The 14,249-nt window shown below is 43.7% G+C and overlaps 1 protein-coding gene across 3 annotated transcripts in view; it reads right to left on the bottom strand.

Moving 5' to 3' along the window:
* The window catches only part of GRIP1 (glutamate receptor interacting protein 1), a 331,256-nt gene extending 317,624 nt beyond the window's left edge, over positions 1 to 13,632 (bottom strand). For 2 of the 3 annotated variants that reach the window (XM_081877835.1, XM_081877839.1), the window contains exon 1: positions 12,985 to 13,632. In XM_081877835.1, the coding sequence (XP_081733961.1) occupies positions 12,985 to 13,039 (55 nt within the window). In that variant the 5' untranslated portion in view covers positions 13,040 to 13,632. The remainder of the gene's footprint in view (positions 1 to 12,984) is intronic. The other variant, XM_081877843.1, reaches the window with a different exon arrangement.
* Between the last annotated feature and the right edge of the window lie 617 nt (positions 13,633 to 14,249).

Genomic DNA, 14,249 nt, shown 5'->3' with positions numbered 1-14,249 from the left:
GGAAATTACAGCTGAGAAGCTGAGAAGCAAGGTATAAATAATTCAAATAATTATATAAAAAAAGAAGACTTTTACCATGCACCTACTAGGAAATTATGACCCAGATAGCAGTCTGGTACATTCCCCAAACATCTGATTATTTGGTGCTAGAGAAGCAAATTTTAGTTACTAGTTCCAAATTGTAGCCTATTTATAAAAAGAGGTTCAAATAAATCAGGCAGCCTATAGTAAGTTCTTCCTAAGGAGAACAAGACTTTGGTACAGTATAGAGTAATCTGGGAAAAACACAAGGGAAGCATGCAGATTTGGAACAAGACATCACCAACATGCTGGTTACACCCAACTCTAATTTCTCCTTCTCATCTGAATCTGATAAAACCATGCAGGTGAAGTATCTGGAGGCAGTAAAGGCCTGGAAGAGAGCCAATAAACTGAAGCTGAATCCCAACAAAAGAGAAATGTTGTGGGTGGGCAGTTTCCAGGTCCAAGAATTAAAGGTGGTACAGTGGAACCTCAGTTGTTGAACGCTTCAGAACCCAAATGCCAACAACCCAGAAGTGAATGCTTCTGTTTTCAAATGATATTCGGAAGATGAGTGGCTTCACAACATGTTTTTCAATTTTCATCATTCATTTTGCCAACAGCCCTTTGATTTTCGGTTTTCATAGCGAACATTGAGGATCTGGCACTCTTCAGAGGCGCTTCCCAACATCACCTTCCTGGTTTTGAAATGCACCCCCCTGCCTTGCCCGCCCCCCAGGCCTTGTTGGCACAGTGTTTATTTTTAAGTGCCAGCTTAAAAAAACTGTCTTATTTTTAGCAGGCCTCTAAATCCAAAGATTTGGCCTCTACAGTAATATATGGACAGATGAACTATGTTTATTTGTGTTTTACTGTTGTAACCTGCCCTCAGGTCTTGGATGAAGGGCAGGATACTACAAAAAAGAATGTAGCTGGAACTCCATAGTAGAAAGATTTATTCATTTCGAACTCACTATTCTATACTCAGGAAGGCTTATGGAATCCTTTTAAGAATATTTTAATGTAAAATCAAAAACAGATAGTGTGAAGATTATCTCCTGCTTACCTTCAAACACCAAAACCTTCCCAAAGGAAAGCATCTTACATCCTCCCAGATGTAAACAAGCAATCAGTGCTAACAGCTTAAGCTAATAAATATTTCCTCCCAACTCCACCTCTTTTTCTGACTCAGCAGACAAGTTTCCAGAGGCTACAGTTACAACAGGATGATCTCTCCATGCTAAAAGACAAGGAGAAGGTTTAAAAAGAGAGAGAGGTGAACATAGCAGGCAGCTGGTTTTGCTGCCTTCAGTGACTGTACATAAAATCTCTTCATAACAGGAAGTAAGTTTTTAAAAATTCATGAACACTTGTTCTCTCATTCAAGATCCTCATATGCTGCAAATTCAGGGTGGCTTTCAATACAGTCATCTTCTATCTTGTATTTTTCACAGTCACTTTAGGCTGGAAATAAATGCTAAACTTGGTTATGTGAACTAGTGTGACACACTGTCAGCTGCCAACCTACTTTGCTCCTAGAAAGCTTTAGTTCTTCTTTCTGTTTTAGGGACAGGTGCATTAGCAGCAAACAATTCACAAGATCTGAGGAAGGGGTTATGTAGCCCTTAGAGTCCTTGTGCAGCATGTAAATCAAGTCCTAAGGGTCTGCTGGGACATGGTTATCAAAAGGTGCACATTTTTTCACTGTATTATGGACTGTGGCACAAAAAAATATTTTATTATTGCATATGGTGTTGTATGCTATACTAAGGGGCTGTTTGCATTTTTCTCTCCCTGCTCACTTCTATGTGCAGAGAAACCAGAAGTACTTTGCAGGCTTCCCTGATTCTTGCCCAACATCTCCTCCCACTGTTTAATCCTGAACAAAAGACCTGGATTTTTCTTACCCTGTATTTTCTGCATATGCAAAGCGGATATCAAAAGATATCCATATTCGTTATGGTAATTTTTTTTTAAAGGGATCCAATTTTAAGTTTAAAAAGCCCCTGATGCAACAAATACTGGATGCAAATCAGGACTGAAGGAAGAGAATCCTGTTAATTGACTGATATTAATAGAAGTGAGCATTATAAATATGTGAACAAAGCAGAGTGCATTGTATTACAGCTACAATCATGTAATCCCTAATGATCTATTATGGAAATGACAGAACTGTTTCCAAAGCAATATCAAGAAATGAAAAAATCATTTTCAATAGTTCACATAGGGCGCTAAACCTACAAAAAGTTTGACATTATACTTTCTCATCAACATATGGAGAGTGTGCACCAATTAAAATTAAATTTAATGTGCACATTCCAGTGCATCACATCTACAATACAGAATAGGTGAAATGTCACATATTACTGATCATAGAACAGATGCAATAAATAAAACAAACATATTTTGATGGGAAAGCATCTTTTGCTAATTGTAGCCTTAAACAGGTTTTCAAAAATCAGTTTGGGATGTGTCCCCACATGCCGGCAGGTTTCCCTTCTGTCAGGCGACTGCCACAGGCACATCAGCAGAAAGATGCAAAGGAGGAGAAGATGGAAACAAACAAAAGGGAAGGAGGATGGGGAAAGGCAGAGCAGCCCAAAAGGGTGGGAAAAGCCCATCCCTTGATGGAAGGAAAAGCCCCTCCCCCCTCTAATTCGGAATATGCTTCAGGCAGCTTAGGAATTGCAAGATCATTTTCAGTCTGCTTGTGAAGTGGCACGCATGTGTTTTTGAGTGAGGATTTTCTCTCCAAGAGGACAAGCTGCAGAAACACAGAAGGCAAAGGAAATCTGTGCTGGTATAGATGTCTTCCCTTTTCAGACTTTCCAATGGAGGAGTCACAGGTGTCATTTGTGCATGAGGTAGCAAGTAAGGCAGAAATGTGAAGCCACGGGAAGGAGGTTTACAAAATTTGAGAACAACTCCTCTTATCTGTTGCTTTTTTCCACAAAACATCTAAGAATTCAGATTATTGTGTATGCACACTGCAGCTACATGACTAATGGAGTATATAAATAAACAGCTACAGGGACAGATAAACAGTTGTCTGCATCAGAATCCAGAGACACAGAATGAACAGTATTTCATACAGTACTGTGAGCTGGCACCCTCTTTTTGGTACATGTCATTAACATTGTGGCAAGAGCATGTGGCAAGAGTCAAAAGTGGCAAGAGCATTCCCTCTCCCAAAACAGTGGTACCTTGGTTCTCAAATGGCTCAGTTGTTGAACAAAATGGCTCCCGAAAACTGAAAACCCAGGAGTAAGTGTTCCGGTTTGCAAATGTTTTTCGGAAGCTGAACGTTTGACGCGGCTTCCGCTTGAGTGCAGGAAGCTCCTGCAGCCAATCAGAAGCCATGCCTTGGTTTTCAAATGGTTTCGGGAGTTGAATAGACTGGCGGTGCTGGTGTCAACCTCTCTTAATGTATCAATTCAACATTGTCCCTCGTTGACCACCCCTAATTTTTTAGTGTTGTCCCTTTCTGATAGTCTCTTGATAAATACTATATCTGCGTGTACATACCTCCAGTAAAGTATTGTGGGGAACTGAGATCATATTGGGAAAAACTTGACCAACTACTCGAACGTATAGACTCTCTGTCACCCAACCCTCAGCTTGTCTTGGGAGGTGACTTCAATGCCCGGAACGGCCTTGTTTCTCCACAAAATACAATATTATCTGGACTAAACTTGGAGGACAAACCTGAAATCTGCCAGAGGGCAGCAATGGACACCACTGGGAAATATCTTTGTTTGAGAACCGAGGTACGACTGTAGTAGAAATTGAAAATTCATTATCACTTCATTCACTTGCCACAGCAAAAAACAAAAACAAAACCCAGAAAACATAATTGCTCCTGCAATTTTAAAAAAGAAAAGTCCTAGAGCTGCACTCTTGCCCTTTCCACACACCCCACACTGTCAGAGCCATAAGCTGGTTTCCTGAAAGGAAAACTTCTGTTGATTCTGGTTTATGCATGCTTAAAAATATTATCTATATTAAAAAACTCAAAAAGCACACATTTTAGATTGGCCCACTCTGATTCATCTCTGCAAAACTTACACACTACAAAAATGGGGCATGACATATTTGGATACTGCAAATATTCTATGGAGTCTGATAGTCTACTCTGACCAGATGAACACTATCTCATGGATTCTTATCTCACGTTTCCTATAATTAAAGTCAGTTAGCTTCTTCTTGCACAGAGATCAACTGGGCTTTGGACCATAAAATCTATGTACAGTGTTAGATGCACTCATGACAATTGAACAGTACTCTTAATCCTGTCAATTTAATAATATAAAGTATTTTCAAATTGCACATAGGTTTAAATCTCTACATGACTTAACTGTTTTGCTGATTGCTGTTGCAAGACAAATGACAATTTGAAATTTAAGGACCTATAATTAAGATGGAAGGACCTCTGTTAAAAGATATGAGTTGCATCCAATATTCCATCTATATATCTTTATGTGCTGTACATATTCTTACTGGACAAAGATGCATCTCATACCACATTGCTTAAATTTCAATGTTTGTTATTCACCAAGTATTCTTTATGTCTCATTCCTAAATTTATTCTATTAAAATCAAAAGTGCTGCTTCAGCTGCTTGCAGTTGCAGTGAGCAAGAATTTTATTGTCTGACTCGCTCATTAGAATAGGAATCATTTTGGTCTTCAGCAAAAGGTTCACAAGATGCTAGGGGTGTATATTCATTCCTATCAGTTCTTTCTGGCTGGTGAAATAAATAAAAACAAATGGATAAAACACAAGGCTAAAGAAAACACTCACCCGTGATAGGCTTTCTGTTCTGAAAATTTAAATGCGAAATCTAACAAACGACTGTATGTTAAAGTCCTTGTCACAAGTCTTCTGGTTTTCCTTTGATTTATATTCTCATCAACTGAATGGCTGTTTGTAGTTAGGGGCCGGGGAAGATAAACCAAACATAAGCCTTTTTCCTATTATCTGCTTGATTATCCCTTCAAGAGGGCAGGAATATGAAGGCCTGTACAGTGGTACCTTGGAAGTCGAATGGAATCCATTCTGGAAGTCCATTTGACTTCCAAAACGTTCAGAAACCAAGGCATGGCTTCCGATTGGTTGCAGTAAGCTCCTTACGGACCTCAAAATTAGAAATTATTTACATTTCTTAGAATGTAGGTAGTACTGTCAAAATGAATGATAAACATATTACTTCCCATCTGAGGGTGATTTTTGTGCTCGCAAATATTCCCTGTGCTCTACAGTGAAGTTTAGCAGTCATTTTGTTAACTTGGTTTTCATTCCAAGTATATATTGATATATACAAGGGGATTGTGACTGATGTTGCATGTTGGAATTCTTGTAATGGAATAAAGGGTTAGAGTTGGCCCATGAACAGCAGCTGGTTCTCTAGCAGCGTATTCAATTAAGGCACAATATGTGATTATGGCCTGCTCATTTGTCAACAGCAGGAGAGTGGGGTTAGCGGGAATGAACCGCTCACATGTGTTTTCAAGTATGTAATAAACATGTACACAATGAAGCAACCTCCTAATATCAAAACAGCATAAAGCTGCTTAATAATTACTGGTGTGGGGTGCTTACCACTTCCACATGGAAATGTGGAACAGCTACAGGGATGATACAGTTACTCCCAAACTGGCCTAGGAAGGTAACCATGTAGTCCACACAACAAAAATGCTGTCTGTTTACAGCTATAAATGGTGCAACATGGCACCTATCACACAGAAGATGTACCACATCCCAACAGCAATACAGTGGTACCTTGGGTTACATACGCTTCAGGTTACATACTCCGCTAACCCAGAAATAGTGCTTCAGGTTAAGAACTTTGCTCCAGGATAAGAACAGAAATTGTGCTCTGGCGGTGCGGCGGCAGCGGGAAGCCCCATTAGCTAAAGTGGTGCTTCAGGTTAAGAACAGTTTCAGGTTAAGAACGGACCTCCGGTACTTAACCCGAGGTACCACTGTACCTGTATATGAACTTGACTGGTTTTTCGGGGGGTTGTCAAAATGGTCTTTTTAGTGCTTTATTTTGGTTATATTTCTAGAATTTGTCTCAATGTGTTGACTTGGTTCTGCAAATAGACAAATAAATTTGTGCTCTTTCTCTCTCCGCCTTCATCCATTTCTCACAATTTTTATTTTATCCTCCACTCTTCCCTGGAGGATATTACCTTCACATCAAGTGCCGTCATCCAGTGGGGAAAGAGGCAGGGGTGTGATTCCTGCTATTAGTGTGCGAGCTTTCATTTTGTGCAAGTGTGAGAAAATAAGGTAAACAGAATTTAACCTTTCTTTTGTGATAAATGTGAGGATAAATAAAACATCATTTTTTTAAAAGTACAATATGGGCACACTGAGGTTTCCTCAGCCTTTAAATATATTGGTATGTAAAGCACTCATAACCAAGCTGCAACCATTGCTAGACAATTTGTGTACAGGAGCCAGCGTGGTGTAGTGGTTAAGAGCGGTGGACTCGTAATCTGGTGAACCGGGTTCGCGTCTCCGCTCCTCCACATGCAACTGCTGGGTGACCTTGGGCTAGTCACACTTCTCTGAAGTCTCTCAGCCCCACTCACCTCACAGAGTGTTTGTTGTGGGGGAGGAAGGGAAAGGAGAATGTTAGCCACTTTGAGACTCATTAGGGTAGTGATAAAGCGGGATATCAAATCCAAACTCCTCCTCCTCCTCTTCTTCAGGTTCAGAACCTTTGGGAGAAGGGCATCAGCTCTCAGGACGGCAACTGTTGTGAATGATAACAGGGTTACAGGAGCTGCTAGAAAGTTGAACAGCCCATTCCAATGTAGAGCTGAACACGCCTAAACCCATTGAAATAATGGGTTTAGGTGCATCTAATTTTAAATAGTATCAGGCTGCACATGGCTTAGCAATTGTAGCAGCTGGTAAGTTAGGAAAAGCTAAATCATAAAATAGTATTTAAAACCACAAAGCTATAGAAGTAATTTAAACTTCACATGTAACTTTTAAAAATGGCCGTCACCCTAATTCTAAGCTCTGCATTTGTGATGCCGTCCTAATTCCAAACCATAAACAAGACTTATTGTTCGTTCCACTCCTGTCAAAAATGATCAGCTGTAAAGCTGACACAGGAAACCCATAAAATGATTTCATTTAACTTGATTGGAAGGAATACTGAAGAATGTCAACCCAAAAATGCTTTCTTTCCTTCTTCTTCCTTTCATATGTCACCTCAAAAGTGTTTTAGGTGGCTTATAAATGGATTTGCTTTAGCAGCTTAAGCAGAAATCTGGAGGAAAATATGCCCTGAATTTTAATGATACATCATATTACATTGGTTGGTTTTTACATGCCATTTCTGAAGTGACAGGTTTTACTTCAGTAGCTATATTACAATGTCATTAATCAACAGAGACCACAACTCAAATCTTTTTTTTTTTTTTGTAAAACACCACATAATCACTTGTGTAATCTTGACTGTGCAAAGTAAAAAAAGGCTAAAACAATTTCCAACTTTTTTTAAGCATAGAATTAGAATGATGGAAACAGCAGTTATCCAATGCACACATAAAATTAAAAATGTCACTAGTTTAACATATCAGCTGCCTAATCTAGGCTGTGAGATCCTAAGCCAGGAACTACCAATTTGACACCCATGGGTGCACATGAACCAGCAGAGCCCTTTCTGGTGCCCCACAATCTATTTTCCCTACACTATTAAGCCTGAAAAGTGCATTTTATTGTAGCCAATTGTGTGCTTGGTTGCAGGATTGTGTGTGCGATGCCCATGACATCTCTGCTTTGTAAATGTGCCCACGGTCCCAAAAAGGTTAGCAAATCTCTGTCCTAAGCATTACTTTGAGAGGGATCCCACTGAAGTCAGCAACACTTTGGACAATTCACTTATACAGTGGTGCCTTTGGTTAAGAACTTAATTAATTCCGGAGGACCGTTCTTAACCTGAAACTATTCTTAACCTGAAGCACCACTTTAGCTAATGGGGCCTCCCACTGCCGCCGAGTGATTTCTGTTCTCATCCTGAGGTAAAGTTCTTAACCTGAGGTACTACTTCCAGGTTAGCGGAGTCTGTAACCTGAAGCGTTTGTAACCCGAAGTGTTTGTAACCTGAGGTACCACTGTACAGGAATTCATATGCAGAACAGCCACACGGTTAGTTTCTACTATGAAGCTGCTTCCTATGCATTTTAACAGATTTCTACCAAATGATATCCTGAAAAAGAGGAGCTATGTTGACATAGCTGAAATTGCCTGACCTGCACAGATAGTGCTTACTACAAGTTTCTTACAGGGGATAGCATCGCCAAATGATTTAGGTGGGTCACCAACTTTTCAAACCAGCACTCCCCTGTTAAAAGCAGCTTTCTGGGCAGTCAATATTCATGGCATTGAGTGACCCTCACAGGTGCCATCTCCCTGGGGCCATGGGTGCCTGAGCACCCACAAAATTCCCCATGAAGGGGCCAGGCACCCACAAGTTTCAGTCCCAGGGCCATGCACGCTATATGGCAGCCACGGCCCTGGGCACCCACAGTCGCTGGGCGAAGCTGGCACTCCCTGGGCCAGCCACTGTCTCTCAATCTAACTGTGACGATCACACAGGGTCCCTGGACGTTAGACGGTCTATTGATCCCTGTGCCACCGCTGTGATTGCTTCCCCGCTGCCACCAACCCATTTCTCTCAGGTACACACAGAGTCCAGACAGTTGTGAACATTAAACCAAATAAACAAGTTTATTTTATAAGCCTTAACAAGTTTTTGGTTTCAGATAATTTTTCTTGTCAGTTTCTTAATCTTAGGTTCTTACCGCCCTATACCTTCCTAATAACTTCTAACTAATTACCCCAGCTGTCTATCTCTCACATCAAACTATCCCAACCCACAGAGGTATCCTTTTTCTCCTCTAACACCCCACTGATACCTTAACAACACTAACTCTAACTCCTCCCCTTGGGTTCCCACTTACCAATCATTTTCACTTCACACTCATTTAACCCTTTCCTTATGACCCAGCATGATGTCCCCTAGGAGGGCAAACGCCACACTAACCTACCTCATGGGCTTGTTTTCAGGGTAAAAGGAGGTTGGGGAGAACTATGCACTCCAGCTCTCTGGAGGAAAGGTGGGGTTGTAAACAAAATAAGTAATAAACTAGCTGGTTCTTGCATACCAATACAGTGGAACCTTGGGTTACGTACTGTCCTCGTATTCTGTTAAATCAGGTGTTACTCCCTATTACGTGAGTTTAGGAGCGCAGATTGAAAGGGCAAAAGATGAGAAATAGGATGCATCTTGGTAGGTGCAGCAGGAATCAGGTATGAGGTTGGAGACTGAAACCTGAGACAAGAATGTTTTTCTCCTGCTGAATTGAGCTCCTATACTTCTTTAGTTATAAGGGTGTTCCATTTTTTGTGGCTTATAGCGTGCATAAAGGAGAGGTATAAGTTCATGGAAGCACATGTTAATTTTACAAGGCAAAGAAAGAGATAAGAGGTTGCAGTTTATGAAAGAAGTGACTAAGGAGAAAAAACCAATGGAATTCAAGTTGGCTGTTGAATTATTTAGGGTTCTTTTCCAGTGTGTTTTGAAGGAAAATGCAATTTGGCCACCTTCATCCAGTTGATCGAGCTGTTGAAGTGGATGTAGATAGAAAAATCACCTCTTTCAAGGCATGCATCTCACAAGAGCACCATATGTTAAATACCAACCTTTCTACAGTTCACCAGTATATTTATTTATTTACATCTATGATCCACAAAATAAACACACAAAACAGGGAACACTTACTCTTTGAAAGTAAGCACAGAAAAAAAAATGTTACCCTGATTCCTATAAATGAACTACAGAAGAGAAATATTATCTACTAACAGCAGAGGGAGATATAAGCAAACTGGCTTTGAATCAGATTTTAACTATACTTGTAATTGCTTTCCAAGTCAGCACCACAATAAACACTAAATATGCACCTTCATTTCATTACAACACTGGCCATTTTTCCAGTGAGTTTAAAATGTTTATCTGGTGGTCTCTTTGTACCCTAATTCAACACCAATTATTTATTTTTATCACTTAATATTTTCCTTGCATCTGAAGCAAAGAGAGATAATTGAATCTGAAAAAGCACTGAAGTCTTGCTAAATTGATTAGCTAAGCTAGAGCAATATAAAATGAACTCTACTTCAGAAATTCAAAGTGCTTTTTTATTTACACCACGGAAAAAGAAAATAAGAGAGCGATAAATAATTTGTAAAAATGGGCTTGCTGAACTCTTATGAAAATAAGCTGAACAGAAATACAAATTAAATAAACAAGCATGAGAACTGTTTACAAGGCAACATCTCTACTGGTGCAGAAAAACATCAAAGCAGAAAAGACGACCAAAGGAAATTGTTCACTGCACACTACAAAAACAGGGAGAGAGAGATAAATGTAAAGGCACATTCCTGACTCTGATTTTGATGCACAGAAATTATTCTCTGGTTTTGCCATATTTGCTATGCAGAGCTTAGCTGGCGGGGGGGGGGGGGAGGCTTTTCCTGCATTTTAATGTTAGCTCTCTGTGTGACAATACAGGAATTTATCTACCTTTCCCCCCAGAATATGTAAGTTTATTCAAGTGTATGTTGGCTTTACAAAGGTGTTTATTATAACAGTAACAAGAGAAAACATCTAAATCATGTGTTGCTTTGAATGCTTATATTTCAATTAACAATGTAAAAAAACTAATGAGAATTGTGTGCTGTATTTGAGTACTATTGTCATTTACCAATGAAGATTAACGTACATCCAGGAATGTTTTATCCTCAGTCAGAGCTAAACATATCTCTTTTGGAGCAGTTCAGGAAGCTTCATATTTAATATTTGTTAGCTACTCTTGTGCAAAATGAATTGTAAGTGATCTGCACCCACATACATACAAAATGAAATCAGTGGTGCAATACATTTTACCAAATCATTAGTCAAGTCTTACAAACCAAATATCTGCTCTACCATGGAAGAATGTGTGCAGCTGTACATTATACTCTGCCCAGTAATGTATTTTGAAAGCCTGCAAATTCTAGCATACAACAGACTAAATCAGACCACTCACCCTCAAATATTATACACACAAATATAAGCAACACAATTTCTGGGTTAAGTGACAGAGCTAACTTCTGAATTCATTACGAAACTGCAGCTTGAATTTATAAGGATTTGAAAAGTTACCAGAAACATCAAATCCACTGTGTTGTAACAAAATTGAACGGTACCCGAAACAAGCCCACGTTAGCATGGAAAACCCTTTATTTGGTTGCTGCAAATTGACAGTCTCATCTGGATTCCACAGCTCTCAAACATTCTATAAAGTTGTTGCTCCACCTCCTCTACTCCATGTCTCAAGAACCACAAATGTATTTCTGATACCATCAACCAGGACAAGTACAAATTATAGGAGTATTCTCCAAATTCCAGACTTCCAGCAATTCTAACTTACCTTGAGGATGAGTGCTATCAGCTAATTACTTCTGAGAACTTGGTAAGCACAGATACTGATTAGGGTTAAACTTGGGATCTAAAAGCCCCATGGCCACCAGTGGAGATGAATGGTCACTTTGCAAACATACCCAAGAGAAAGTGTGTGCAGAATACCATTTCTGACAAAATCTGGTGCGTTTCTTTCCATAACAATGGCTTTTTAAGACAGATAAAATACAAAGCATGAAAATAACAGCCTCTGCAAGCTTCCCCACAGTGTCTAATGAAAACAGTGAGCACTCAACATGAGGAAAAAGTTCAGAGGGGCTAAGCAGCTGAAAGCAATAGTTTTGTCTGGTGCTGGAATATGAATGCGAGCCAACAATTCCCCTTATATCAGGGCTATCTCTGGACCAGAAGGCTGCACTATACATGTAGAAAGTCCCTTAAAGGGTGGGGGGGCTACTGTATTACTTCACCAGCTTTCTCTGATGAAATCTGCATAACAGAGAAACCCTTAGGATCTGGACTATCTGAAATAAAAGCCATCCCTTCCTTGCCTGCTGTACAGACCTGTAAATGTCTAAAAGCATTCGCTCTGACAGAACCAGACAACTCTAAATGAGGGCACTGCTTCTTTCCGAAAGCCCCACGTTCGTAGTTGGCGCAGCTTGCCCACTCCAAGTGCCACGGAGGGAGCTTCCTCCTAAAAGGAGACAGGGCATAGGGCCCACCCTCCTTTCCCTCCAGCTGGACCCTGGGGCTCTATGGCTTGCCATGCTGCGTGGCTTGCAAGGGAAGGGGTCCCTCGCTTCGCAGCACCTGCCACCACCCCTCCCCTCAGGCAAAACACCAGAACAACACTGTGGGGACATGCCCGGACTTTGCATTCTCCACTACTGTTGCCCACCAGAGGAAGGATCCATTCCAGCGCTCTCCTCCCCCCCTCCCCCCAAAAAACACTTGCTCTGGACCCAAAATGTCCCTGCAGAGCCACTTTTCCCCTACGGAAGAAGCCCCAGAGAGAACAGGAACTAAAACAAAAAACTTCGCCAAGTCTCTCCGTTTCCCAAGGATACCGGCGGAACAAACAGAAGCCAAGGCCCCATGGAGGGTCTGCCTGAAGGGGAAGCCCAGCCACCCGCTCTTCCCTCAGCCAGGCAAATAAAAGTTGACTCGCGGCACGACCAGGAGGAGGAGGAGGAGGAGGAGGAGGAGGAAGACGGGCCGGCCCCTCCCGCCCTCAGGTGCCGCTTTCTGACAAGACACTCCCCCCCCCCCCTCGCGGGGCAAGCTCGCTCCCGCCACCCGCTCGCCTCCCGGAGCCGAAGGAGGGCTCCGCGCTCGGCGGAGAGCACCTGAGGGAGCGGGCGGAGGGGGAAGGGTCGGCGCGCGACGGAGAGCCGGGTCTCGCCTCACTCAGCCCACCCCACTTGCCGGCCGCGCCGCCGCCGAAGCCCCCTCGCGGCGCCTGGGTGGCGCTCACTCACCCACCTCTCTCCTGCTCGGCTTGCAGGCACACGGGGATGGTCTTCTTCCAGCCCGGCATGGCTCCTTCAGGGCTGCGGCTGGGGCTGCGGCAGGAGGAGCAGCAGCAGCAGCAGCAGGGCGCACATTGCAGTCTGAGGCGGCGGCGGCAGCAGCAGCAGCAGCGCCTCCTCTTCCTATTCCCCGAGCTGCACGCCTGGGGGGGTGGAAAGCGGCGACGGCTCCCGAGGGCTGGAAACGGGAGCGAGAAGGAGGCGCCGCTGGCCGAACAGCTGCCTCCTTTTAGTTCGGGGAGCGCGCGACGAGGAGGAGGAGGAGGAGGAAAGGAGGAGGAAGCGAGGGAGGGAGGGCAAGGTGGCGGCACTGCACGCTCCGGAGCGGGGCGGAGATGGAGGAGGAGGGGGCTCTCCCCGGTTCAGCTGGGGACATACGCGCGCACAGAAGGGTGAATGGGGAGCGAATGGGAAGCGAGAGGGGGCGTCGCTCGCCTCGCCGCCGCCAGCAGGTGGGAGAGCTGGCGTTGCCGGCTGCACAATGGCGGGAGGGAGCGGGGAAGGGCGGGCGAAGGAGCGGCGGCGGCGGCGGCGGCGGCGCGCTGGGCTCCTCTCCCTGGGGCCCCACAAAGAGACTCGGTGAGGAGGGGGAGGCAGGAAGGCGGCAGGCGTCTCCCGGAGAGGGGCGCCTCGCTCCGCGGCGGGCGGGCGGGCGAGGAGGAGGAGGCGGCACACCCTGGCTGAGGGGAAGGGGAGGCGAGGCGAGGCGCCGCTTCGCTCCTCTTTTTCTCCTCACGCGCAGCCGTGAGGGAAGTCGACGCTCGAGGGGCGAATGGCACCCACGGTGGGCACGCGTCGTGGTCTCGTGTGAACGCTCGAAAAGGGAAAAGTTCTCTGCTTCTCCCGTCCCACCCCACCTTTAAAAGGACGCTTCCTTCACCACGCCCAGCCTCGTTCCGTGAAACTTCGTTCGAAGTACTTTCAGGCGCAGCTCGAGTCTACCCATGTTGAACTCGGCGGAGTTCAATGCGGTTCGCTCCTGCTCGAGGACGGAGCCCACAGGGCTCAGGTTGTAGTGGAAGCGCCGCGGCCGCCCTCGAACAAAATCAGAGGTTCCCACTGAATCTGCAAAGAATAAGAAAGCGCGGCAGGATTTGTGCGCCTCGGGCCACGCGCGCTCTTTTCCCCGAACTGCCTCCCTTTTAGCACATTTTGGCCTTTGCTGAAAGGGGAAGCGATGCAAAACCAACAAGATGCCCAAAGGAGGGGGTCAGATTG

The sequence above is a fragment of the Podarcis erhardii genome (genome assembly GCF_964252035.2).
Source record: "Podarcis erhardii genome assembly, chromosome: 10".
NCBI lineage: Eukaryota > Metazoa > Chordata > Lepidosauria > Squamata > Lacertidae > Podarcis > Podarcis erhardii.
This window is presented reverse-complemented; position numbering and strand designations above follow the sequence as displayed.